General features: G+C 42.0%; 1 protein-coding gene across 1 annotated transcript in view; it reads left to right on the forward strand.

Moving 5' to 3' along the window:
* LOC130730614 (uncharacterized) overlaps nucleotides 1-24,164 on the forward strand; it is a 37,437-nt gene extending 13,273 nt beyond the window's left edge. The window contains exons 2-3 of the mRNA XM_057582672.1: nucleotides 17,167-18,976; nucleotides 24,060-24,164. Of these exons, the coding sequence (XP_057438655.1) occupies nucleotides 17,167-18,976; nucleotides 24,060-24,164 (1,915 nt within the window). The remainder of the gene's footprint in view (nucleotides 1-17,166; nucleotides 18,977-24,059) is intronic.
* The last annotated feature ends 2,309 nt before the right edge of the window (nucleotides 24,165-26,473 follow it).

Here is a 26,473-nt window from a genome sequence, read left to right on the forward strand (position 1 = left end):
TTTGATGAATCAGATTCAAAAGAAGTGGACTCTGATTGTGAATCAACATCAGAAGCTGAGTCAAAAGCTGAGTCAGATGTTGAATCAACATCAGAAGCTGAGTCAGACTCTGAAGATGAAAATGAGGTATTCGCATCCTTTTCATTATCTGAACTTAAAACTGCTTTAGCTGAAATCATGGGTAAATATGATCCTCTTCTGACTAAGCATAAAAAGTTGAAAAATGATTTTCTTGCTGCTTCTTGTAAGGCCCTAAGTTCAATTTGGAACAATTTTATGAAAGTTTGAATAAAATTAAAGTTTTAGCTAATGTTTGATAACTGGCAGATTAGAACTGTCAACTTGTGTGAATTTTTAGAGGGTCTTAACGACTTCATGTAGGAAAACTTCCTTCATGAGAGTTGTAGCCCTTCAAGTCTAGAAAATTCTCCAAGTGGTTTCGAGTCAATCCGACATCTGTAGCTTCAGATATCCCCGTTTTAATGAGCAAAGGTCCAGCTGTCCAGACCTTACGAGCTCTAACTTAAAACTTTGGGCTAAAGCCTTGTTTAATGTGTTATTTGGGTTGGTTAGTGGGCTTATGAGATCATGATCAGGAGATTAAGAAGAGGCTAAGTGGGCCAAGTGACTTGGATGAGAAAGAAGGAGCTAGGGTTATGAAAACCCTAGCCCATTAGTGGTGATGCCGCGGCCTTGCAAGGAGAAAAGGGAGGAAGATTTTGACTTTTCTGAAGTAATGAGTGATTAATACCAATTAAACCCTGTTCCCTCTGACCTAAACCAGCATTAAACCCAAAAACCACAACCCTAACCCACTTTTTCCCCTTGGCCGCCGGTTTTGTAAGTAAAAGGGAGAGAAAAACCAATTTTTCTTTCTTTCTTTCATACTTCAGAAAAACAGAAGCTAAGTCTCATACTTTTCACGTAAACACACCATCATCTCCTTCTACTATCTTGCTCCAAGCACCACCACCATCCAAGCCACCGCCGGCCACCATCACCACCCATAACACCTTGCGCGTGAAGGAGGAGCTGCGAGAGGAAAGGGAGCCGCGTAGAGGGGGAGAAGAAGGACGTGGACAGCAAGCCTTTTGATCTTGAATCTTCATCTTTTCTTCCTTTTCAGACCATTAACCCAAGGTAAGGGCTGGTCTTAGGATCCTTTGGGTAGATTAGGAATGATTTCATGAGTTTTCTTGAAAATCTATGAACTTTGCTATGAAGGAAATTATGGTTATGTTTGGTTTGCTGAGAAGTTTGTTAAGAGGTTGTTGCTGTATTTTTCATGCGTGATACTATGCTTTGCTACACTCTAATCATCATATGTGATATGGTTCTTGGTGCCTTGAGATAATCACATGCTTACTTGCCAAAATTGCTATGCGAATTACATTGCTATAACATGTTGTTGGAGATGTGATTGAATTCTGAATTTTCATGTGAGCAAAGTACCTTTGGGGGCTGTTCTATGATGTTTATGATCAAAGGAAAGGAAAAGAAAATTTTTGAAAACCCCAAGGACTCTCCCTTGGTTGGCCGAGCCCTACTTGAGGGTCTTGGGGCCTTGTTTTCCTTTGTTTCGATGCATAAGCCTCATGACGCCTTGTTTCCTAATTTCTAAATGATATTTGTGTTGATTAGGTGTTGAGATCTTGATGCCATGATGATGTGCACTTTGTCAAGTTGTCTTGAAGAGTTCTTATTATATTATGGATATGAGCTGTGGTGAAAAGTGCTGAGTTTTTATGGAATGATTGGTTATTTGGGAATGTCCCATGGATGTGTGAATAAAGGGAATGGAAGAAAAATTTTACTTGAAAACCCTAGGGGCCTTTGAAGGCCTCGGCCAAGCCCTATTTCGTGGGGGTTTTGGTGATTCCTTTCCTTTGTTTGTTACACAAGCCATGGTGAACGTTCCTAGGTAACTTGTTAAGTAAGTTATGTGTGGTTGTGATTGTTTAGTGATATGGGTCGCTCACCTAGCCGTAATTCCCATGTTACCCTTGAGAATTTAATTGTGTTTGTGGAAGTGTAAACCTTGAGATGAGTAAGTAAAAGACATAAGTTGACTTGACCTAGAGCCTTAATCTTAAGAAGTGATTTGACTCGCTTGCAAGATGTTGTGAATAAACTTTTGGACATAGGTCTAGTGAGACTATGGACCATGAGAACGATGGTACCTTGCACGCGAGGGAGATTTTTTTTGGGTCGACTGCGGTCACCCGTGAACTTCGTGGGTCGGTGTGGCTCACGTGATTTGGTTGACTGCGGTCACCGTGAACTTTTGTGGATCATTGCGGCTCCACGTGATTTGGTTGACTGCGGTCACCGTGATAACCGTGCCTCTGCGGAAGCACGAAGATGGCCATGGAAGATTTGGTGGGTTGTGTGAAGTGAGGAACCGATAGATGACTAACTAACATCTTAAACCCTAATGTGAAAGAGATAATTATTTTAATTGTGGAAGTTGCTTCATTATATCTATTGTATTATGTGTTTCCTTTTAGACCTGACCCTTGCTGTTTGTTTATGTCTTTATTTGGGGGGGGGTAGATGGCGTCGACGACAACGATGTTCGTGCATCGCTGGATGTTGAGACTTGATGGGGAGCTAGACGATCGGGCCTGGAGAGCCGACTCCTCCGGGATCCGAAGAGTTTATGTCGGGGATGTTAGCTTTATAGGGATGGACCGGGACGGCAATATAGTGGAGGTTCGCACGGTTGAAGGGGGTATCCTTGACATGCCCTATCCACCTCCTAGGTTCCTTCTACCTAAGGTCGAGGGAGTCGGGGAGGCACCTGCTGAGACTAAGCCCGAGACACCTGCTGAGTTCGTGCCCCAAGACGGGTCTGACGCTTCGGTTACGGGACGACGACGCTATGGTGGAGGCGCCAGATTTATACACAACAACTTGGTGGGGCCGAGACCCAAAAAGAGAAGACAGGTGGTAGAAGATGAGAAGCCAAAGGATGAACCTGCCGAGCGACCGTGACACTGATGACTGAACTGGGAACCCTATGAGCGAGCGTTCTTTTGGAACTTCATTTTATTTTGTTGAGTTTTATGAGAACTTGAGTAACTGTTCTAAACTGTTTACTTCCGCTGTGGTTTTTCCATACGTGGGTGTGGACACGGTTTTCTTTATTTACTTGCAGTTGATTTTATAACAGTTGATGTTCTATCCGTTTATGAGAGTAGCGCAAAACGTATTTCACTAACCCGTTGTTTATGGTTATGTTATGAATCGGAAAACACTAATGTGATTTCTAACAATGGTATTCAAGAGCTTTCAAAAGTGAAAATGATCTTTATCACCTATTCAAGAGTAATAAATGAACCGGCGGAAATTTTTGTGAAAAATTGGTTACTGTGTGACACTCGAGAAATCGGGGCGTTACACTTCTGAAGTCACTGCTAAGAATGAGAAAACCATTTCTCATATGAATGAAAACAACTTCTATTTAGTTAATTCTAACTCTGTTCTTAAAAATCAAATCTCTAAGTTAGAAGAAGTTATTGCATCTAGTACTTCTGATGATAAGAATGAAACCAAATATGAAAAATCTTTTCAGAGGTTCCTATCTAAAAGAGTAGACACAAGCTTAATGGCTTCAATGATCTATGGCGTTAGCAGAAATTGAATAAATGGTATTGGCTATTCTAGACCTAGTAGAAATGAGCCTCCTGTGCTTAAACCTAAATCTCTTTATGAACATTTTGTTCCTTCTGGTACCATTATACCTGAACCATTATCTTCTGAAATTTCTTTACCTATTAAGAAAGGAACATTCTCTATGTCAAGATATCATACTTAGATTCCTTTGTATTATCCTGTTGAAAGATGCAAAGTTGTCAGAACTTCTTGGGTAACTAACAAGAAAGGACCCAAAAAGTGGGTACCTAAGGAAAATATTGTACATGTTGCAGATATCCTTGATAGCTCTACTGAAACTCCCATCATGGTATCTTGACAATGGGTACTCGCGACACATGACGGGAGAAAAGTGTATGTTCCAAGACCTAAAACTTAAACCTGGAGGTGAAGTTGGTTTTGGTGGCAAAGAGAAGGGTAAGATTGTTGGTTCTGGGACCATAGGTGTTGGTAAGAGTCCATGCATTGATAATGTTCTCTTAATTGACGGTTTAATGCATAATTTATTGTCAATAAGTCAATTAGCTGACAAGGGTCATGACATTATTTTCAATCAAAAGTCTTGCAGGGATGTAAGTCAGATTGATGGCTCTGTTCTGTTTAACAGCAAGAGGCCGCAACAACATCTATAAGATCAGATTATCTGAGTTGGAAACTTAGAAAGTAAAGTGTCTTCTTTCTGTTAATGAGGAGCAATGGGTATGTCATAGACGGTTAGGGCATGCTAGCATGAGAAAGATCTCTCGGCTAAGTAAGCTTGACCTTGTCAGGGGCTTACCCATTCTGAAGTATTCTTCAGATGCTCTTTGTGAAGCATGTCAGAAAGGAAAATTTCCAAAAGTCTCGTTTAAGGCAAAGAATGTTGTTTCCACCTCAAGGTCGTTGGAACTTCTGCATATTGACCTATTTGGACCGGTGAAAATTGAGTCTATAGGTGGCAAGAAATATGGGATGGTCATTGTTGACGACTATAACCACTGGACATGGGTAAAATTCTTAAGACGCAAGGATGAGTCGCATTCTGTGTTCTCTACCTTTGTTGCCCAAGTGCAAAACGAGAAGGGTTGCAGGATTATCCGTGTCAGAAGTGATCATGGTGGAGAATTTGAGAATGAGGATTTTGAGAACCTCTTTGATACCAATGGGATATCACATGATTTCTCTTGTCCCAGAACTCCTCAACAGAATGAAGTAGTGGAAAGGAAGAACATGACCCTTCAAGAGATGGCTAGAACCATGATCCAAGAAACTGACATGGCAAAGCACTTATGGGCCGAGGCAGTAAACACAACGTGTTATATTCAGGACAGAATCTCCATAAGACCAATTCTAAATAAGACTCCTTATGAATTGTGGAAGAATACAAAGTCCAACATTTCTTATTTGGCTTAATATATCAGAAGGCCCCTGAAATTGTAAAGGGAATCAGTTCCAGGGCCTGTAAAATTTTCGCATCAAATTGGGTCCCTAAGAATTTTTTTTTAATTCAATTAAGGACAAAGTGTATCTGATGCTGAAGTGGCTTCAATTTTATCCTACTCAGCTTTTCCACGTGGCATTTGGAATTTTTTTTAATTAAAAAATTCTAAAACATAAATGGAGAATTAAAAAAATTAAAAAATTGAAATAATTTTAAATCTTTCATCATCAACATTTTCATCTTCCACTTTCATCCATCAAGAAGAAACCCAGCAACTCAACCCCTAAAAAACCCAGAACTCAACTCATGAAAAATCCTCCACCACCACCCCCAATTCCCCTTCTTCCTTCTCCATCACCAACAAAACATCCCACACCATAACAAATTGGGGCAAGACATGAAGACCCATTGAAGCACCCTCTTTTTTTTATCAAACATTTAATCCATAGCATCAGTTCATAGAAAGTCATGTACCATCATCAAACTAATTCCATACACAAATCGAGCAGATCCGAATTCTTGATATATTAAAAAGGGCTGGAGTTAAAAACCCATACTGAAGATACAAATCCAGGAAGGAAAGAAAACTAACAAGCTATAAAGCAATGGAAATTGAAAATACTAAAGACTGATAAAGAAACAAAACAGCAAGAAGAGAAATAAAACGAAGACAAGCATTCCCAACGACAGCACCGCATAGAATGCAACACAAATTTAAAAATCCCAGATCCAAATTCTTCACTTACAACTTCCAAAGAAAAATCTAAAAATCTCAGATCTAACATAGTTCTTAACGCCTAATGCAGATACCTAGATCAACCAACGAAATTCAACACACGCACACACCAGAAAGCAAGAAATCCACAGGATTGTTGTTCGCAGGGGCAACTTCTGCTATGTTCCTCCTCGACATCAAAGGTCGCGTCCTCATCTGACGTGACTACCGCGGCGACGTCTCCGCCCTCGACGCCGAACGCTTCTTCACCAAGCTCATCGAAAAACAGGTTCCACTCCTTCATCTTCTTCACTTCCATCCATTCATTCCGATCCCGTTTTTCACAGAATCTAATTTTTGATTTTCCCTTTCTCATTGCACAGGCTGATGCGCAATCTCAAGATCCGGTTGTGCACGATGTATCAGCTACATTTTCGTGCAGCACAACAATGTTTACCTCATGATAGCCACCAGATAGAACTGGGTTTTGTGGATCAGAGTGTGGTGTTGTTGAATTTGTGGGTTGTTAGATGAGGATGAGTTTCTAGGTCAAGAGATCAGTTTTTTTTTTAACTCAAGAGATTAGTTAATTAGGACTGAGATTAGTTAATAAGATTAATTGAGTTTAATTTTGATTTTCAATTAATTATATGAGTTGGAATTAGTTGGTATTAAAAAAAAAGATAAAAGCCACGTGGAAATGCCATCTGTGTTAAAATTAAGCCACATTAGACCCAGACACACTTTGACCTTAATTAGATTAAAAAATATTTTTTAGGGACCCAATTTGATGCGAAAATTTTCTAGGCCCTGGATTTGATTCCCTTTATAATTACAGGGGCCTTCTGATGTATTAAGCCTTCTTATTTTCATCATTTTGGTTGTGTTGGCTATATGTTGAATACTAAGGATAGATTGCATAAATTTGATTCTAAGTTGTTGGTAAATCCGCAAGTGTACGAATCCACCCAGTTTTAATTATCGAACCACACGGATTGTGAGTGAATGTATTCGGTTCAAGTCTTGAGTATTGTTGGTACATGTTGTCTTGCATTTTTCAAAACAACCGATTGTCGGAGCAGATGTCGTGGCATCTGATTCTGTGAAGCTAGGGCATCAGTCCCCAGCTTGAGTTTTTGTTGTGGGCCCTTTGAAGATATGTTTTTCCGTGTTACTTGAGGAACAAGTAGCTATTTCACAAGGGTTTTATTTATGGGTTGTTATTTGTTGAAACAATCTTTGTTGAAAGATTGGTTTCTATCTTTACTTGTGCAATAAGTAACAAGATCTATCAAGATTGCGTTTTGAATTGTTGTTGCTGTAATATGTTACTTCAGCCCATGCTAACCCTAGTGCCCATGCCACCGCTACTGAAGTCTATAAAAGGATGAAGATCTAAAACTTGAAGATTATCGAAGCTATAGAGAGAGATCAAGTGTTTTAGGATTTGTGAATCCTCTTTGCTCACTGATTCTATAAAGCAAAGGAGGGTTCTGTGTGTTTGATTGCTTTCAAACTCTGATTGTTGATTGTGTTCACCAATCACTGTGGCAGTTATTGAGAGAAAGTGAGAGGGGCTCTCATACTTAGGTTGAGATTCTAAGTAGAAATACACTGGGTAGATTAGGAAGTGAACTATGAACTGTTGTGTTCATGAGTGTCTGTAATTCCTAAATTTTGAGATATTGGATTTCCTTTCTTTGGGTACAAACCCTCCAGACGTAGGTGAAAGTTTTTCACTGAACTGGGTTAACAATTCCTGTGTTTTGTTGTTTCTGTTTAAAGTTCTGTTTTACTGTCTAGCGATTGTCGAACCTATTATCCCAGCGTCGTGCAGGACATTCGTGCTACAAGGAACCTGAATTACAATTGGCATTAGAGCAAGCACCCTGTTCTGGTTGGGTGAACTCCAAGGAGTTTGATTCAAGTTCTCATCGATAACAAGGAGGGATGATCAGTCAATAGGCCACCCATTCTGGATGGTACTAACTATGACTACTGGAAGGTTCGCATGACATCCTTTCTCAAGTCAATTGACAACAAGACTTGGAAAGCTATTGTCAAGGGTTGGAAGCACCCCACTAAGCCTCAGGTTGAAGGCACCTCTACCACTGTTGTGGAGAAACCTGAAGAGGAATGAACCAGTGTTGAAGATGAAGCTGCTCTTGGAAACTCAAAGGCTCTAAATGCGATCTTTAATGGAGTTGAGAAGAATATGTTTAGGCTGATCAATACGTGTACTGTGGCAAAGGATGCTTGGGAAATTCTGAAAACTGCACATGAAGGAACTACTCGAGTAAGGATGTCAAGGCTTCAGATGCTTACTACTCAATTTGAAAATTTGATGATGACTGAAGAAGAGATTATCTCAGAATTCCACATGCGTGTCCGTGACTTGTCTAATGCTTCATTTTCTTTGGAAGAACCTATGTCAGATGAGAAGCTTGTAAGGAAGATTTTGAGATCTCTTCCTCAGAAATTTGCTATGAAAGTCACTGCAATTGAGGAGGCTCAAGACATTGAGAACATGAAGGTTGATGAACTTATGGGATCTTTGTAGACATTTGAGTTGAAACTGAGTGGAAAGTCTGAAAAGAAGAATAAGAGTATTGCTTTTGTGTCTAACACTGATGAAGGTGATGATGAAGACTGTGAGGGTGAAAACCTTTCTGAGGCTCTGGCTATGCTAGCAAAAAAATTCAACAGAGCATTGAGAAAGATTGACAAAAGAACCAGGCCTAATGTCTAGGACATGAAGTTCGACAACAAACCCAAGTTTTCTAATTCACAGAGGAAGACCAAGGAAGAAGAAAGATCTGGTCAGAACAAAGGAGTGCAGTGTCATGAATGTGAAGGATATGGTCACATCAGATCTGAATGTGCCACCTATCTAAAGAAGCAGAAGAAAGGTATTATGGTAACTTGGTCAGATGAAGACACTGAAGATGAGGAGGAGATATCTGCAAACAAAGTCAATGCTTTCCCTGGAACCATCTATGAGTCTGATACAAGTGATGAGGACATTTCAGATGAGGAACTTCTGAGACTTACAAGCTGCTACATAACAAGTGGGAAGAAGCATGTAAACTTGTGAGAGAAAAGAAAAGTGAGATAGAACAACTTGTCTCTCAGAATGAAAGGATGAAAGAGCTCAGCACAAAGCTGAAGGAAGATCTGGAGGAATGGCAAAGTACGTTTAATAATGCTGATGTTATGGAGAAGGCTAACCTAATGTTGATTAATGCAGGACTTCAAGAGGAAGTGGCAACTCTGACAAGAAAGCTTGAAGTTACTCACAAATCTGTTAGAATGCTGAACAGTGGTTCTGATATGCTTGATGAAATTCTGAAAGAAACTAGCAAGGAAGGAGGGAGTTTGAAGGGAATTGGCTTTGAATACAGGACATCTAACAAAGAAGATCATATAGGATCAAAGAAATTTTTTTCTGCTACAAAACAAACTGAATTCAAGAAGCCCAGGAATTATCAGTTGTCAGACCCATTGCCCCGACATGTGCCTCAGCATGTGAACCCCCAGCTTAAGTTTGGCAAAATTGTACCTTGGAAGTGTCACTACTGTGGTAGGAATGGTCATATAAAGCCCTACTGCTTCAAGTTATATGGCTATCCTCATATGCACAATAATATCAAGTCTACAAAGCCTTTTCAGATGAGGAAGCAATGGAAGCCCAAGGGTGAAGTCAGATGTCAGGTAGCCTACACATCTTTCAGAGCATCATCAAAGGAAGATTGGTATTTTGATAGTGGTTGCTCAAAGCACATGACAGGGAACAAGAGCTTCTTACAAGACATCAGAAGTCACTCCACCAAATATGTTACTTTTGGAGATGGAGCTAAAGGAAAGATCAAGGGAGTAGGAAAGCTTATCAGCACAGAATCTCCTAATTTGAATAATGTGTTACTTGTCAATGGTTTAACTGCAAATCTGATCACCATAAGCCAACTTTGTGACCAAGGGTTTGATGTGAAGTTCAATAAAATAGAATGTGTTGTGACCACTGATGATGACAAAATTGTAATGAGAGGAGTCATATCAAAAGACAATTGTTATATATGGACATCAGAGGAAAAGACTCATGTTTCTAGATGTTTGATCACCAAGGAAGATGAGATGGATGTATGGCATCAAAGACTAGGACATCTTAACTACAAGAGCATGCAAAAGGTTATTGTTGATGAAGCAATAAGAGGGTTTCCCAAATTAAGCTTGGGAGAAGGAAAGCTTTGTGTAGAATGTCAGATTGGAAAACAAACCAAAGTGTCACACAAGATGCTCCAGCATCAGACCACGACAACTGGAATTGCTTCACATGGATCTTATGGGTCCCATGCAGGTTGAAAGCTTGGGAGGAAAAAGATATGTGTTTGTCTGTGTAGATGATTTTTCAAGGTATACATGGGTTGAATTTATGAGAGAAAAATCAGAAACTTTTGAAATATTCAAGAACCTATGTTTGAGACTTCAGAATGAGAAGAACTGTGTGATTGTGAGAATCAAAAGTGATCATGGAAGGGAGTTTGAGAACTCAAAATTTTTGGAGTTTCGTGGAACAGAAGGTATCAGTCATGAGTTTTCTTCCCCTATCACTCCACAGCATAATGAAATTGTTGAAAGGAAAAATAGAACTCTCCAGGAATCAGCTAGAGTAATGTTACATGCTAAGAAGATTCCACACCAGTTCTAGGCTGAAGCTATGAGTACTGCCTGTTACATACACAATAGGGTCACCATTAGAGCAGGGACATCCTCTACACAGTATGAGCTCTGGAAAGGAAGAAAGCCTTCTGTTAAATACTTTCACATATTTGGAAGTAAATGCTATATTCTTGCAGATCGTGATCCTAGGAGGAAGCTTGATCCAAGAAGTGATGAAGGGATTTTCATGGGGTATTCTATGAACAACAAAGCTTATAGAGTATTTAATTCACACACAAAGACCATGATGGAATCTGTGAATGTGACTGTGGATGATGAACCAAGTAAGAAGGAAGAAACAAATTTGAATGAAGATGATGATGGTGCAGATGTTCTAGCTGATGCTCCGACAACTGTCCTCGACAATGAGTCTGAGACAAGTGCAGATGAACAAGAAGACAAGGAGATCCCATCAAACAAAGCTCCATCAATCAGGGTTCAGAAGAATCATCCTCAAGAAAACATCATTGGTAATCTTCAAGAAGGGGTGACTACCAGATCCAGAAGTCTTATTGCTCATGGTTGTTTCATCTCTAAGATAAAACCCAAGAATGTCAATGAAGGTCTCACTGATGAATACTGGATAAATGCTATGCAAGAAGAGCTAGAGCAGTTCAGGAGAAATGAAGTGTGGGAGTTAGTGCCTAGACCTAAAGAAGTAAACATCATTGGCACCAAGTTGATCTTCAAGAACAAATCTGATGAAAGTGGAACAGTCACAAGGAACAAAGCAAGGCTAGTTGCTCAAGGATATACTCAGATAGAAGGGGTTGATTTTGATGAGACCTTTGCTCCAGTAGCTAGACTGGAATCTATAAGACTCTTGTTAGGTGTTGCTTATCTTTTGAAGTTCAGACTCTATCAGATGGATGTGAAGAGTGCTTTCCTGAATGGCTATTTGAGTGAAGAAGTTTATGTTGAGCAACCTAAATGATTCATAGATCCACATCATCCAGACCATGTGTACAAACTGAGGAAAACCTTGTATGGGTTGAAGCAAGCACCTATGGCTTGGTACGAAAGGTTAACTGAGTTTCTTGTAAGCAATGGTTACTGTAAGGGTGGAATTGATAAGACTCTGTTTGTGAAGAATGACAAAGGTAAGCTCATGATAGCACAGATTTATGTTGATGACATTGTTTTTGGAGGAATGTCGAACTCGATGGTGGAGCATTTCGTCCGACAAATGAAATCTGAATTTGAGATGAGCTTAGTTGGTGAATTGAATTATTTCCTAGGGCTACAAGTCAAACAAATGGAGGACTCTATGTTCATATCACAGAGTAAGTATGCTAAATGTAACACCCTCTAAACCCCGCAAAATTATTATAGCATAAATCAGAGTAAAATGCATAACACAGAGGGTGTCACACTTATTCTCCAAAACATAAACACCTGTCATGCTAATAATTTAGATATAAATTTTCAACTTTAATGTCATAACATCTTATGCATAGCACAACGGATTTATTTTTCAACTCCAAAATAAAAGATAATCCAAAAATTAATAAGAGAGTACAAAATAACTCTTAACATCAAGTTACAAACTAAGCGTTTCCCCGGTGTTACATAATAGAGCATGACTCCCCTAACTAAACCATAAATGAAAGGCTAGCTCCTCCAATTAACCCTCGCGAGAAGCTCCACTATCCTCAGTACCTGAGCGATGTCGCATAGAACATCATTCCAACAGAAGGGTGAGAACTCATATCATATGGATAAATATAATAATAAATAATGTAAAAGCTTATAAAAATTATCCATAATTCCCTATACATGATTAAGAAGATAATTCATGAAATTTAATATAATGAATTAATTTCACAATATGCCAATACTCCATAATTATAGCTCATATAAAACAAATATAAATATATCCAAATATCACAACAACAACACACACCAAAGATATCACAGTTAACATTATTTAACATCAGCAACTCCATATGGTAACATATATGACTCAAGTGTGACTCAGTGCAAATGTCTTTGGTACCAAAGTTGTTATCCTTAGCGGTATCACCGCGTCCACTCCAGACAGATAACCACCAATAAAGTCCTCGCTCTAGGCTTCAAAACCACTCCAGTTTTGGGACAAGTCACTAGCCTCCACGAGAACTAGCAAACATTGCCTCTTGACAACTATGCAGTGTATTGTGCAAAACTCAACTAACATATGGATATTTAGACCATCTCCAAGTCTTAATTATTTTAGCATATTCATCACCAGTTCAACAATTCACATCATCTCCAATTTCACAAAACACACACTCACATGTTATCAATCACACAACTTGCAATCACAGTAACTTAGCTACTTAACACATAACATCAATTCAGAAACAACATCATATAATGAACTATTAAACATATATAAATTAAATATAATTCATATATCACAGGTTTTGCAACTATTATACAAAAACTGGATTCCTCCTAATTTTCCCCCAAAACTCGTCATCTCCCTGCACTACCCCCTCAAGCGCGCACTACCGCGCGCACCACTACCTACATGCGCCACCTCCCTCGCGCGCAACCCTCGCCATGGCCGCACGCCACCGTGACTTGCGCATCACCTCGCGCGCGCACCACATTTTCTTTCGAAAACAACATTTGCACCTAAAATGACTTATTTTATTCAAAACGGTTATAAACTGTACAACAACCTAGGCGAATTTTTAAATACCTCAAATACACTCAGAAAAATTCAATATTTTTATCATGGTTCCCTATACACGTTTTGTAAATCCCTGTAAATTTTCAAGTCGAAATTCGAAGTACAAAATTCAGGAAATATCTAACACTAACTATAGTTCGTGAGAAACGAGACAGTTTAACCTATACTCACTAAAACGCATATAACTCGAGCTACAGACGTCGAAATGACGTGAAACCAGCGGAAAAAGTTTCATAACAGAAAGGGCTACAACTTTTATGAAGACTACTTCTTCAAATGTGGTCATTAACACAGCTCCAAATAGGGTTCAAGAGCTTGTAAATTTCCCGCGCACAACCCGCGCATCATGGGCGCCTATCTTCTACCTCCAAAATTCATCTTAAAATCAAACCCTAACTATTTCAATTTGAGAATTTATGCATCCTAGGGTTCCTAAATCATGCTTCCTATCATTACCCACTATCATACTAATCCATAGAACATGAATCCAAACCCTTACCTCTTGAAGATCAAATTCTAGGTTTTGTCTTCTCTTTTCTCCCCTTCTCTCTTTCACGCTTCTTTTCTTCTGCTCTGCTAACTTCTCCATTTCTCAAATTCTGATTTCTCCCTTTCTACTCCTAACCCTTAAATAGTCTTACATGGGCCCCACTCCCAACTACTCACTTAAAACCTAAAACCTTTATTTATCTATATCACATAATCACTTAATTATCTAATAAAATCACATAATCACCTTCTCATCTAATTAAATCACTTAATCACCTTATCATCTAATTAAATCACATAATTCATGCTTAGTCAAGAAGTTTGGCCTTGAAAAGGCTGGGCACAAGAGAACTCCTGCTGCTACACACATCAAACTGTCCAAGGATGAGCAAGGAGAAGATGTTGATCAAAGTCTCTATAGAAGCATGATTGGTAGCTTATTGTACCTTACAGCTAGCAGACCAGACATCACCTTTGTTGTTGGTGTATGTGCAAGATATCAAGAAGCTCCTAAGGCAAGTCATCTGTAAGGCCCTAAGTTCAATTTGGAACAATTTTATGAAAGTTTGAATAAAATTGGAGTTTTAGCTAATGTTTGATAACTGACAGATTAGAACTGTCAACTTGTGCGAATTTTTAGAGGGTCTTAACGACTTCATTTGGGAAAACTTCTTTCATGAGAGTTGTAGCCCTTTAAGTCTAGAAAATTCTCGAAGTGGAATCTGGTCATTCCGACCTCTGTAGCTCGAGATATTCGCATTTTAGTGATTGTCGTCCAGGCTGTACAGTACAAGCGAACTAATTGAGGTGTTTTTATTTTAATTCCGATTTTGCTTCTGTTTTTACATAAAAAGACTTGGTTTTTAATTGAGTTTAGACCAGATTAAGAGCTAAATTGATGGGTCAAGGGTTTGGGCATGGTTCAGGCTTGAAAAGAAAATTGAAACCCTAGCCCACTAGGTTGTGTGTGTTGCGGGTTCAAGAGGGGTAAAGGGGGGGGGGGAAACTAGTTTCTTTTCCATTCAGTTCTGAAACAGAAACCCTTGCACTCCTTACGTAAAGAAAACAGAAGAGAAAAGAGTGAGAGAACCACCCCTTGCACCCTTAGCCGCCGCCGACCAAGCCACCACCGCCACCTTGTGCGCGCGCGAGAGAGAGAGAGGGAGACCTGCGAGAGAGAGAGCTCGAGTAGGAGGGAAGAGAGGGACGTGGACAGCAAGCAACTGAGCTCTGAACCTGCATCTTTTCTCTTTTTCAGACCAAGAACCCAAGGTAAGGGCTGGTCCTAGGAATGGGTAGGTTCTTTAGGGAGTATGCCATGAATTGCCATGAGAAACAACTTGAGTTTGTACTGTTTTTGCATGATTTCTTGTACATGCTTGCTTGCTGGAATTTTTCTCTTGAACAGCCACGAATATGATCCCCAACGTGGTTTATGATCTGAGTCTATGATTCTATGCGAGTTGCCATGGTATTTGTTAAGTTTTGTGCTGTTTTACACTTGTTATAACATGATCCTTGTTAAATGTTTGGTTCTGAAATTTTGAGTGGATATTTGGGTTGTTGGGGCTGTACCATGATTGCCATGATCAAGGGGGAAGGAAGGAAAATTATTTTGAAAACCATAGAGCCATAGGAGGGTTCGGCCGAACCCTAATTCTTGGGGGTTCGGTGGATTTTCCTTCCGTCTTGATGATGTGAGTCGCATGGTACCTTGCCGATGAACTTGCCATGATATGCTATGCTTGAGTGAATGATTATGCGTTGATGGTTATGCGTTCCTTAGCAAACTATATTGTTTATTGAATAAGTGTTCAAGGGTCGCTCATCCAGCTGAAATTCCCTTGGGCGCTAGGATTGTTGTTTTATTTCTGCGACATGAAATTAAGACTCTAGGTTTGACTTTAGAGCCTTAAGAACAAAGAGAAAGAGAATTAATAATGTTGTAACTCGTTTGCAAGTGAAATTAATTAGCGGACATAGGTCAGGTAGACTATGGTCCATGAGAACGATGGGCTTGCACGCGAGGGAGTTATTTGGGTTAACTGCGGTCTCCCGTGAACCTTGTGGGCCGGTGTGGCTTCACGTGATTTGGTTGACTGCGGTCACCGTGAACTTTTGTGGATCATTGCGGCTCCACGTGAACTGGTTGACTGCGGTTACCGTGATATCCGTGCCTCTACGGAAGCACGAAGATGGCCATGGAAGTTTTGGTGGGTTGTGTGAAGTGAGGTTCCGTTCGATGATCTACTAACTATAGGAACCCTAATGTGAAAGGATTAATTATTTAATTTAGAAGTTGAAACATTATATTTATCTTGCTATGTGTTTTTCTTTTAGACCTGACCCTCTTTTTTGTGTTATGTGTTATTTGGGGGGGGGGGGGTAGATGACGTCCACGACGACGACGCACGTCCATCACTGGACACTGAGACTTGATAGTCAGCTTGACGATCGGGCCTGGAGAGCCGACTCCTTCGGGACTCGAAAAGTCTATGTCGGGGATGTGAGCTTCATGGGGATGGACAGGGACGGAAACTTGGTGGAGGTCCGAACGATTGAAGGGGGAGTCATTGATATGCCCTATCCACCTGCTAGATTCCACCAACTTGAGAACGAGGGATTCGGTGAGTCGCCAGCTGAATTCGTGCCCTGTGACGAGTCTGATGCTTCAGTTACGGGACCACGTCGATATGGTGGAGGCGCACGGTGGATACACAACAACTTGGTTGGACCAACACCAAGAAAGAGAAGACAGGCTGTTGAGGACGAGAAACCAAAGGACGACCCTGCAGAGCGACCGGGACAGTGATGGCATGACTGGGGGACCCTATTAGAGCGAGCATTCATTTTAGAACCTTACTTTAATTTTTGTTAAGCTTTATGGAAACTTTGATTATTTGATGTACACAGTTTACTTTCACCGTTGTTTTTCCACACTTGGGTGTGGACACGGCATTTCTTTTATTTACATTTGGTTTTATGACAGTGATAGATTATGTTCGAATCCGTTCATGAATTTATTTCAAACCGTTTTTCATTAATCCGCTGTTTCTGGTTAAAGTTGTAAATCGGAGGAACATTAATGAGGTTTCTAAAACGTGGTATTCAAGAGTTTTCTAAAGAGAAAATGATCTTTTATCACCTAATCAAGATAAGTAATGAAATCAGCGAAAATTAATTGTGAAGGTTGGTTACTGTGTGACACTCGAGAAATCGGGGCGTTACATTGTGGTATCAGAGCTCCGGTTGAGAAACCAGAGCACTAAGGGTTTTGGGCACACGAGTTGGAACTCGTTGTTGTTTGTATTGAAAAGTTCTATGTTTTCCGCGGTGAGGTTGGGTAGAATTGTGTGCTAAGATGGTTGCTTGGTTGAGATTGTCTGAAGTTAGTACCATTGCCGTGGTACTTGGGGTAAGGTAGTTTAAATTTTACTTTTGGAGTTGATTAATATTGTGGGCACTGACATTAGATTGTGGTTCTATTTCAAGCAGGATGCCTCCAAGACAGGACCCCACTAATGCTCAGTTGGCCCAGGCTATGGCCCAACTGGCGCAAGTCGTCGCCCAGCAGGTCGCCGTTGCTACTGCCCAGACTGCAGCCCAGGCTCAGCGAGAGGCTGAAGAGAATAATAGGAGAGCTGAGGAAGAAGCTCGGAGAGCTCTGCGAGCCGAGAGGGAATTGGCTCAAGATCAGATTCGCATGAGAACAGATTTCAACCGGCACGCACCGCCCAAGTTTCAGGGCGAAGCTGAACCCGAGAAGGCTGACTTATGGGTTCAGGAGATGGAGAAGATCTTTGAGGCACTTCATACCCCGGATGCCGAGAAGGTCAACTTGGCAACTTTCATGCTGAAGGGCGATGCCGAGTATTGGTGGCGTAGTGCCAGACAGCTGATGACGGCCAATCATGAGGCCATCACCTGGGAGTCTTTCAGAAAGGCTTTCATGGACAAGTACTTCCCGGAGACAGCAAGGGAAGAAATGGAGAACAAGTTCCTCAGTTTGAGGCAAGGACCTACGTCCGTGGGGGAATATGCTGCACGTTTGGAAGCCTTATCCAAACACTTTCGTTTCTTCCAGAACCAGGTGGATGAGGCTTATCTGTGCAACAGGTTTATGCGCGGATTGAGGAATGAGATTGAGAAGGCTGTTAGGCCTTTGGGAATCAGGGTCTATCAACAGCTGGTTGAGAAGGCTCGTGAAGTCGAGGCTATGGAGAACAGGCAAAGAGGCCGTACAGAGAGCAGAGGAACAGTGCGCCCGGGACAGAATCAACCGGGAAGATTCAATGGACAGAGATCAGTGGGGAAGTTCGATAAGGGCAAGGCGCCAATGAGAAAGCCTTACCAGCGCCCAGCTGCCCAAGTGCCAAATGCTGTGAGGGGAGCAGCCCCTGTTTCAAAGGAAGATGTGACCTGCTACAAGTGCAATGAGAAAGGACACTTTGCTAATGAATGTGGCAAGGAGATTGTATGCTGGAGATGCCGAAAACCAGGACATGTGGAGAGAAATTGCCCGAGTGCTGCTAGAGCTGAGCCAGTGTTGAATATTGCCAGGGGGAGACGACCATCTGCTCCAGGTCGTTTCTTTGCTATTTCTGGCGAACAGGCCGCCGTTACTGATGACCTTATCCAGGGTACGTGTCTTATTGCTGGAACATCACTAATGGTTTTATTTGATTCGGGTGCTACGCACTCATTCATTGCTGAGGATTGTGTGAAGAGGTTAGGGTTACTGACTGCTGACCTACCCTTCGATCTGGTGGTGACAACCCCTGCCGCTGATCGATTAGTTACACGCACGGCATGCTTACAATGTTCGTTGGTTTACGAGGATCGGAAGTTCTTTGCGAACCTCGTCTGTTTAGGGCTCAAAGAGCTGGATGTGATCTTGGGAATGGATTGGTTAGCGCAATATCACGTGCTCTTAGATTGTGCTAACAAGGCGGTAGTATTCCCAGATCCTGGCGTTACGGATTACTTAAACTCGTACAACTTGGGAAAGGGTTCACCGGCGTATGTGAACTCTATCGTTGCCGAAGCAAAACATGATGGTGATGTGCGCAATATCTTGGTGGTACAGGAGTATGTCGATGTGTTCCCAGAAGATGTACCCGGCTTACCACCAGTCAGAGAGACGGAGTTCTCTATTGACATTGTGCCCGGTGCTGGACCAATATCAATGGCACCTTATCGTATGGCCCCAGCGGAGTTGGCAGAATTGGCAAAGCAGTTGGATGATCTATCCTCAAAGGGATTCATTCGACCTAGCGTATCGCCATGGGGTGCACCTGTGCTATTGGTAAAGAAGAAGGATGGGAAGTCCAGATTGTGTGTGGATTACCGGCAGCTGAATAAGGTGACAGTGAAGAACCGTTATCCGATGCCTCGGATAGACGACTTAATGGATCAACTTAGAGGAGCGGTGATTTTCTCGAAGATAGATCTTAAGTCAGGATACCATCAGATCCGAGTTAAGGAATCTGACATCCAGAAAACCGCATTCAGGACCCGATACGGGCATTATGAATATCTTGTGATGCCGTTTGGAGTTACTAATGCACCCGCAGTGTTCATGGACTACATGAACAGAGTGTTCAGACCATTCTTGGACAAGTTCGTGGTAGTATTCATCGATGACATCCTAATCTACTCGAAGAGTAGAGAGGAACATGAGGAGCATCTGCGCCAGGTGTTGGGCGTGTTGCGAGGGAAACAGTTGTATGCGAATGGCTCAAACTGTGAGTTTTGGATGGAGAAGGTGAAATTTTTGGGGCATGTCATATCAAGTCAGGGTGTGGCAGTGGATCCTAGCAAGATCGAGACGATTCTGTCATGGGAGCAACCAAAGACAGCAAGCGACATCAGAAGCTTTGTTGGGCTTGCTGGCTACTATAGACGATTCGTCAAAGATTACGCAAAGTTGACTTCGCCGTTGACCCAGTTGACAAAGAAGAATCAACCGTTTGCGTGGACGGAGAAGTGTGGGGCTAGTTTCCAGGAGTTGAAGAAGCGGCTGACCACCGCACCCATACTAGCTCTACCTAAGGAAGGAAAACCTTATGACGTGTATTGTGATGCGTCGCACAATGGTTTGGGGTGTGTAATGATGCAAGATAAGAAAGCAATTGCCTATGCTTCAAGGCAGTTGAAGACTCATGAGAAGAACTACCCCACACATGACTTGGAGTTGGCTGCCATAGTTTATGCTCTCAAGATTTGGAGACACTACCTCTATGGCAGTACGTTCACGATCTACAGCGATCATAAGAGCTTAAAGTACTTATTTGATCAGAAGGATCTGAACATGAGGCAGCGGAGGTGGATGGAGTTCCTGCAGGACTATGAGTTCACTCTACAGTACCATCCGGGGAAAAGCAATGTCGTAGCCGACGCTCTCAGCCGGAAGGCTATACATGTGTCCTCAATGATGGTCAAGGAGTTAGAACAGTTGGAGGCTTTCCGAGATCTAAGCTTGGACGTTAAGCTCGCACCAGGAAAACTGAGTTTCGGAATGGTGACGGTGTCAAGTAGACTCTTGGAAGAGATCAAGTCTAGACAAGAGACTGATGAAGGGATAGCTGAGTAGCGAAACCGTGTGACTCAGGGAAAGGCACCAGAGTTCTCTATTGGAAATGACAATATTTTGCGATGCAAGGGACGGATATGTGTGCCTAACGATGCAGAAATGAGAAGATTGATCCTGGATGAAGGGCACAAGAGTAGGTTGAGTATCCATCCCGGAATGAACAAGATGTATCAGGACTTGAAACTTCACTTCTGGTGGCCTGGGATGAAGAAGCAGGTTGCTGAGTATGTTTCTACTTGCTTGACATGTCAGAAAGCGAAGGTAGAGCATCATGAGCCCGCAGGGAAGCTGCAACCACTAGATGTCCCAGAGTGGAAGTGGGACAGTATTTCCATGGACTTCGTGACGGCTTTACCTTTAACTCGGAGGAAATTCGATGCAATTTGGGTTGTTGTTGATCGTTTAACAAAGACCGCTCATTTTATCCCGATCAACCTGAAGTACAAGGTGGAGAAATTGGCGGAGATTTATGTGGCTGAGGTTGTGCGTCTGCATGGTGTGCCGACCAGCATCGTGTCAGACAGAGATCCGAGGTTTACCTCTCACTTTTGGGGAGCCTTGCAGCAAGCCCTTAGAACTAAGTTAAGATTGAGTTCTGCCTATCATCCGCAAACCGATGGGCAGACAGAGAGGACAATCCAGTCGCTGGAAGATTTGCTACGGGCCTGTGTGTTGGATCACAAGGGCAGTTGGGATGAGATGCTGTCATTGATCGAATTCACTTACAACAATAGTTTCCATGCGAGCATCGGCATGGCACCTTACGAAGCTTTGTACGGTCGGAGGTGTCGTACGCCCTTATGCTGGCATCAAGATGGAGAAAATTTGGTGATTGGCCCGGGATTGGTGCAACAGACCACCGAGGAAGTCAGGAGAATTCAGGAAAAGATGAGAACCGCACAGAGTCGCCAAAAGAGTTACGCCGACAACCGACGAAAGGAGTTGGAATTTCAAGCCGGAGACCATGTCTTCTTGCGGGTTACCCCGATGACAGGTGTCGGAAGGGCAATCAAGTCCAAGAAGCTTACTCCGAAGTTTATTGGGCCGTACCAGATCACGTACCAGTTGGACCGGTGGCGTACAGGATCGCCCTACCACCGTTTCTATCCAACATCCATGACGTTCTTCATGTGTCGCAGTTGCGGAAGTACATGGCAGATGATTCGCATGTGATTACGCCAGACGATATACAGCTGAGAGATGATCTGACAATGGAGGTGCCACCCATCAAGATCGTCGACCGAAGCATAAAGCGCTTAAGAAACAAGGGGGTACCTTTAGTGAAGGTCGTGTGGAACCAAGAAACCGGTGATGCGACCTGGGAGTTAGAGGATAAGATGAGGGAGTCACATCCCGATTTATTTGTAAACCCTTAAGTTTCGAGGGCGAAACTATTTTAAGGGGGGTGGTATTGTAAGGCCCTAAGTTCAATTGGGAACAATTTTATGAAAGTTTGAATAAAATTGGAGTTTTAGCTAATGTTTGATAACTGGCAGATTAGAACTGTCAACTTGTGCGAATTTTTAGAGGGTCTTACCGACTTCATTTGGGAAACCTTCCTTCATGAGGGTTGTAGCCCTTTAAGTCTAGAAAATTCTCGAAGTGGAATCAGATCATTCCGACCTCTGTAGCTCGAGATATTTGCATTCTAGTGATTGTCGTCAGGCTGTACAGTACCAGCGAACTAATTGAGGTGTTTTTATTTTAATTCCGATTTTGCTTCTGTTTTTACATAAAAGGACTTGGTTTTTAATTGAGTTTAGACCAGATTAAGAGCTAAATTGATGGGTCAAGGGTTTGGGCATGGTTCGGGCTTGAAAAGAAAATTGAAACCCTAGCCCACTAGGTTGTGTGTGTTGCGGGTTCAAGAGGGGTAAAGGGGGGGAAACTAGTTTCTTTTCCATTCAGTTCTGAAACAGAAACCCTTGCACTCCTTACGTAAAGAAAACAGAAGAGAAAAGAGTGAGAGAACCACCCCTTGCACCCTTAGCCGCCGCCGACCAAGCCACCACCGCCACCTTGTGCGCGCGCGAGAGAGAGAGAGGGAGACCTGCGAGAGAGAGAGCTCGAGTAGGAGGGAAGAGAGGGACGTGGTCAGCAAGCAACTGAGCTCTGAACCTGCATCTTTTCTCTTTTTCAGACCAAGAACCCAAGGTAAGGGCTGGTCCTAGGAATGGGTAGGTTCTTTAGGGAGTATGCCATGAATTGCCATGAGAAACAACTTGAGTTTGTACTGTTTTTGCATGATATCTTGTACATGCTTGCTTGCTGGAATTTTTCTCTTGAACAGCCTTGAATATGATCCCCAACGTGGTTTATGATCTGAGTCTATGATTCTATGCGAGTTGCCATGGTATTTGTTAAGTTTTGTGCTGTTTTACACTTGTTATAACATGATCCTTGTTAAATGTTTGGTTCTGAAATTTTGAGTGGATATTTGGGTTGTTGGGGCTGTACCATGATTGCCATGATCAAGGGGGAAGGAAGGAAAATTATTTTGAAAACCATAGAGCCATGGGAGGGTTCGGCCGAACCCTAATTCTTGGGGGTTCGGTGGATTTTCCTTCCGTCTTGATGATGTGAGTCGCATGGTACCTTGCCGATGAACTTGCCATGATATGCTATGCTTGAGTGAATGATTATGCGTTGATGGTTATGCGTTCCTTAGCAAACTATATTGTTTATTGAATAAGTGTTCAAGGGTCGCTCATCCAGCTGTAATTCCCTTGGGCGCTTGGATTGTTGTTTTATTTCTGCGACATGAAATTAAGACTCTAGGTTTGACTTTACAGCCTTAAGAACAAAGAGAAAGAGAATTAATAATGTTGTAACTCATTTGCAAGTGAAATTAATTAGCGGACATAGGTCAGGTAGACTATGGTCCATGAGAACGATGGGCTTGCACGCGAGGGAGTTATTTGGGTTGACTGCGGTCTCCCGTGAACCTTGTGGGCCGGTGTGGCTTCACGTGATTTGGTTGATTGCGGTCACCGTGAACTTTTGTGGATCATTCCGGCTCCACGTGAATTGGTTGACTGCGGTCACCGTGATAACCGTGCCTCTACGAAAGCACGAAGATGGCCATGGAAGTTTTGGTGGGTTGTGTGAAGTGAGGTTCCGTTCGATGATCTACTAACTATAGGAACCCTAATGTGAAAGGATTAATTATTTAATTTGGAAGTTGAAACATTATATTTATCTTGCTATGTGTTTTTCTTTTAGACTTGACCCTGCTTTTTGTGTTATGTGTTATTTGGGGGGGGGGGGGTAGATGACGTCCACGACGACGATGCACGTCCATCACTGGACACTGAGACTTGATAGTCAGCTTGACGATCGGGCCTGGAGAGCCGACTCCTCCGGGACTCGAAAAGTCTATGTCGGGGATGTGAGCTTCATGGGGATGGACAGGGACGGAAACTTGGTGGAGGTCCGAACGATTGAAGGGGGAGTCATTGATATGCCTTATCCGCCTGCTAGATTCCACCAACTTGAGAACGAGGGATTCGGGGAGTCGCCAGCTGAGTTCGTGCCCTGTGACGAGTCTGATGCTTCAAGTTACGGGACCACGTCGATATGGTGGAGGCGCACGGTGGATACACAACAACTTGGTTGGACCAACACCAAGAAAGAGAAGACAGGCTGTTGAGGACGAGAAACCAAAGGACGACCCTGCAGAGCGACCGGGACAGTGATGGCATGACTGGGGGACCCTATGAGAGCGAGCATTCATTTTAGAACCTTACTTTAATTTTTGTTAAGCTTTATGGAAACTTTGATTATTTGATGTACACAGTTTACTTTCACCGTGGTTTTTCCACACTTGGGTGTGGACACGGCATTTCTTTTATTTACAGTTGGTTTTATGACAGTGATAGATTATGTTCGAATCCGTTCATGAATTTAATTCAAACCGTTTTTCATTAATCCGCTGTTTCTGGTTAAAGTTGTAAATCGGAGGAACATTAATGAGGTTTCTAAAACGTGGTATTCAAGAGTTTTCTAAAGAGAAAATGATCTTTTATCACCTAATCAAGATAAGTAATGAAATCGGCGAAAATTAATTGTGAAGGTTGGTTACTGTGTGACACTCGAGAAATCGGGGCGTTACATCATCTGCTACAAGTCAAGAGAATTATCAAGTACATCAATGGGACAAGTGACTATGGTATTCTCTATACTCATGATACAAATTCCTCTTTAGTTGGATTCTGTGATGCAGATTGGGCAGGTAGTGCAGATGATAGAAAGAGCACATCTGGTGGTTGTTTCTTCTTAGGGAATAATTTGATTTCATGGTTTAGCAAGAAAAAGCAGAGTATATTGCAGCAGGAAGTAGTTGTACTCAACTCATGTGGATGAAGCAAATGCTGAAGGAGTATGATGTGGAACGGGATGTCATGACATTGTACTGCGACAATCTCAGTGCAATCAATATTTCCAAGAATCCCATACAGCATAGCAGGACCAAGCATATTGATATTAGACATCATTTTATTAGAGACTTGGTGGAGGATAAAATTGTCAATTTGGAGCTTGTTACAGCTGACAAACAATTGGCTGATATTTTCACAAAACCCCTTGATGCAATCATCTTTGAAAAATTAAGAGGAAATCTAGGGATTTACCTTTTTGAGGCATAGCAATTAGCGTGCCACATTGTGTTAACGACTAGTTTATTCTTGATCATCATTAACTGCCGTTGTGACATCAGCAGAGAGAAGGTTACTTTATGGTTCACTCATCCTATAACTACCTCCAACAGGCAAATTGTGTTTCCTCAACCGCTTGTGCATCTATCTTCTTCTAGTCTCATTGTCTCTAATTTTCAATTCTTCTTCATCATTCTGTGCTCTGTTTGTTTTTGCTCTCATTTCATCATGTCTCAAAGTTCAGGAAAGAATGATTCTGTTAAGGCAAGGATTGAAAGAACTGCTAAAGGAGTTAAATGCATGGGTTTGAAGAGTGGTTCTTCTCAACCATCTTCTGTGTCAAAGAAAGCTCCTGGAAAGACGAAGACAAGAAACCCAGCAAGAAAGACCTACATGTCCAAGGTTCAGAACAAAGAACCCACCAATGTCCCTCTCTATGAGGATGTTACTGATGAAGATTCTCCTGTGAAATCGCCTCCTGATGTTGTGCCCGATGTTGAGACATATGTGTCTCAGGAAATTTCTGATCAAGAAAATCCTGGAAAGGATTCCACTTCTCTTGAAGATTCAAGCAATGCAACCCATCCTGATGTCTCTGTGTTGCCTTCTTCAAAGGATGCTGATCCAAAGAATGGCAATTCTGAGGATACCAATTCTACAGAGCCAACCCAGGCTCCAGCCCCTGTTCAGGACATCTCTGATGATGATTCTGATGATGTTCCCCTGGCTAAGTCCATTCCTGATAGCGTTGCTGCCAGAATGAAAAGAAAAAGAAGGGTCTCTACTCCTGAAGTCACTCCTACTCCACCAAAGAGATCCAAATCCTCTCCTGTGACTTACAAGTCTAGACAAGCGACTGTGAAAGGTAAGGGAAAGCAAAAGGTTGTTAAGACTCCAAGTGAGAAAAAGAAAAGTAAGGTTCCAGTTGATGTTGAAGACTCTGAGTCAGATGCTGAAGCCGATGTCCAGGACATTCGACCTTCTGAGAAAAAGAAATATTCTGGTAAGCGTATTCCTCAAAATGTTCCTGCTGTTCCCATTGATAGGGTATCTTTTCACTTATAAGAGAGTGTTCAGAAGTGGAAGTTTGTGTGCAAGAGAAGAATGACCAAGGAAAGGGAAGTTGGTCCTGATGTTCTTGAGTGTAAGGATGTTATTGTTCTTATTGAGAAAGCAGGTATGATGAAGACTATTGAGAATGTTGGAAGATGCTATGAGAAGCTTGTGAGAGAGTTCTTGGTGAATCTCTTTGTGGATGTTGGACTTCCTGAGAGTGATGAATTCAGGAAAGTCTATGTGAGGGCTGAATGTGTTGTGTTCTCACCTGATGTGATCAATCAAGCACTTGGAAGAAGTGCTATTGAATTTTGCTGGTGAAGAAGTGTCCATGGATGATGTTGCCAAGGAACTTACTGCTGGACATGTGAAGAAGTGGCCCAGCAAGAGATTGTTGTCCACTGGAAATCTCAGTGTGAAGTATGTAATCCTTAACAAGATTGGTGTTGTGAATTGGGTTCCTACTCAGCTTACCTCTGGTGTTTCTGCAACCCTTGCCAAA

The sequence above is a fragment of the Lotus japonicus genome, chromosome 1, assembly GCF_012489685.1.
Source record: "Lotus japonicus ecotype B-129 chromosome 1, LjGifu_v1.2".
In the NCBI taxonomy this organism is placed as follows: Eukaryota; Viridiplantae; Streptophyta; class Magnoliopsida; order Fabales; family Fabaceae; genus Lotus; species Lotus japonicus.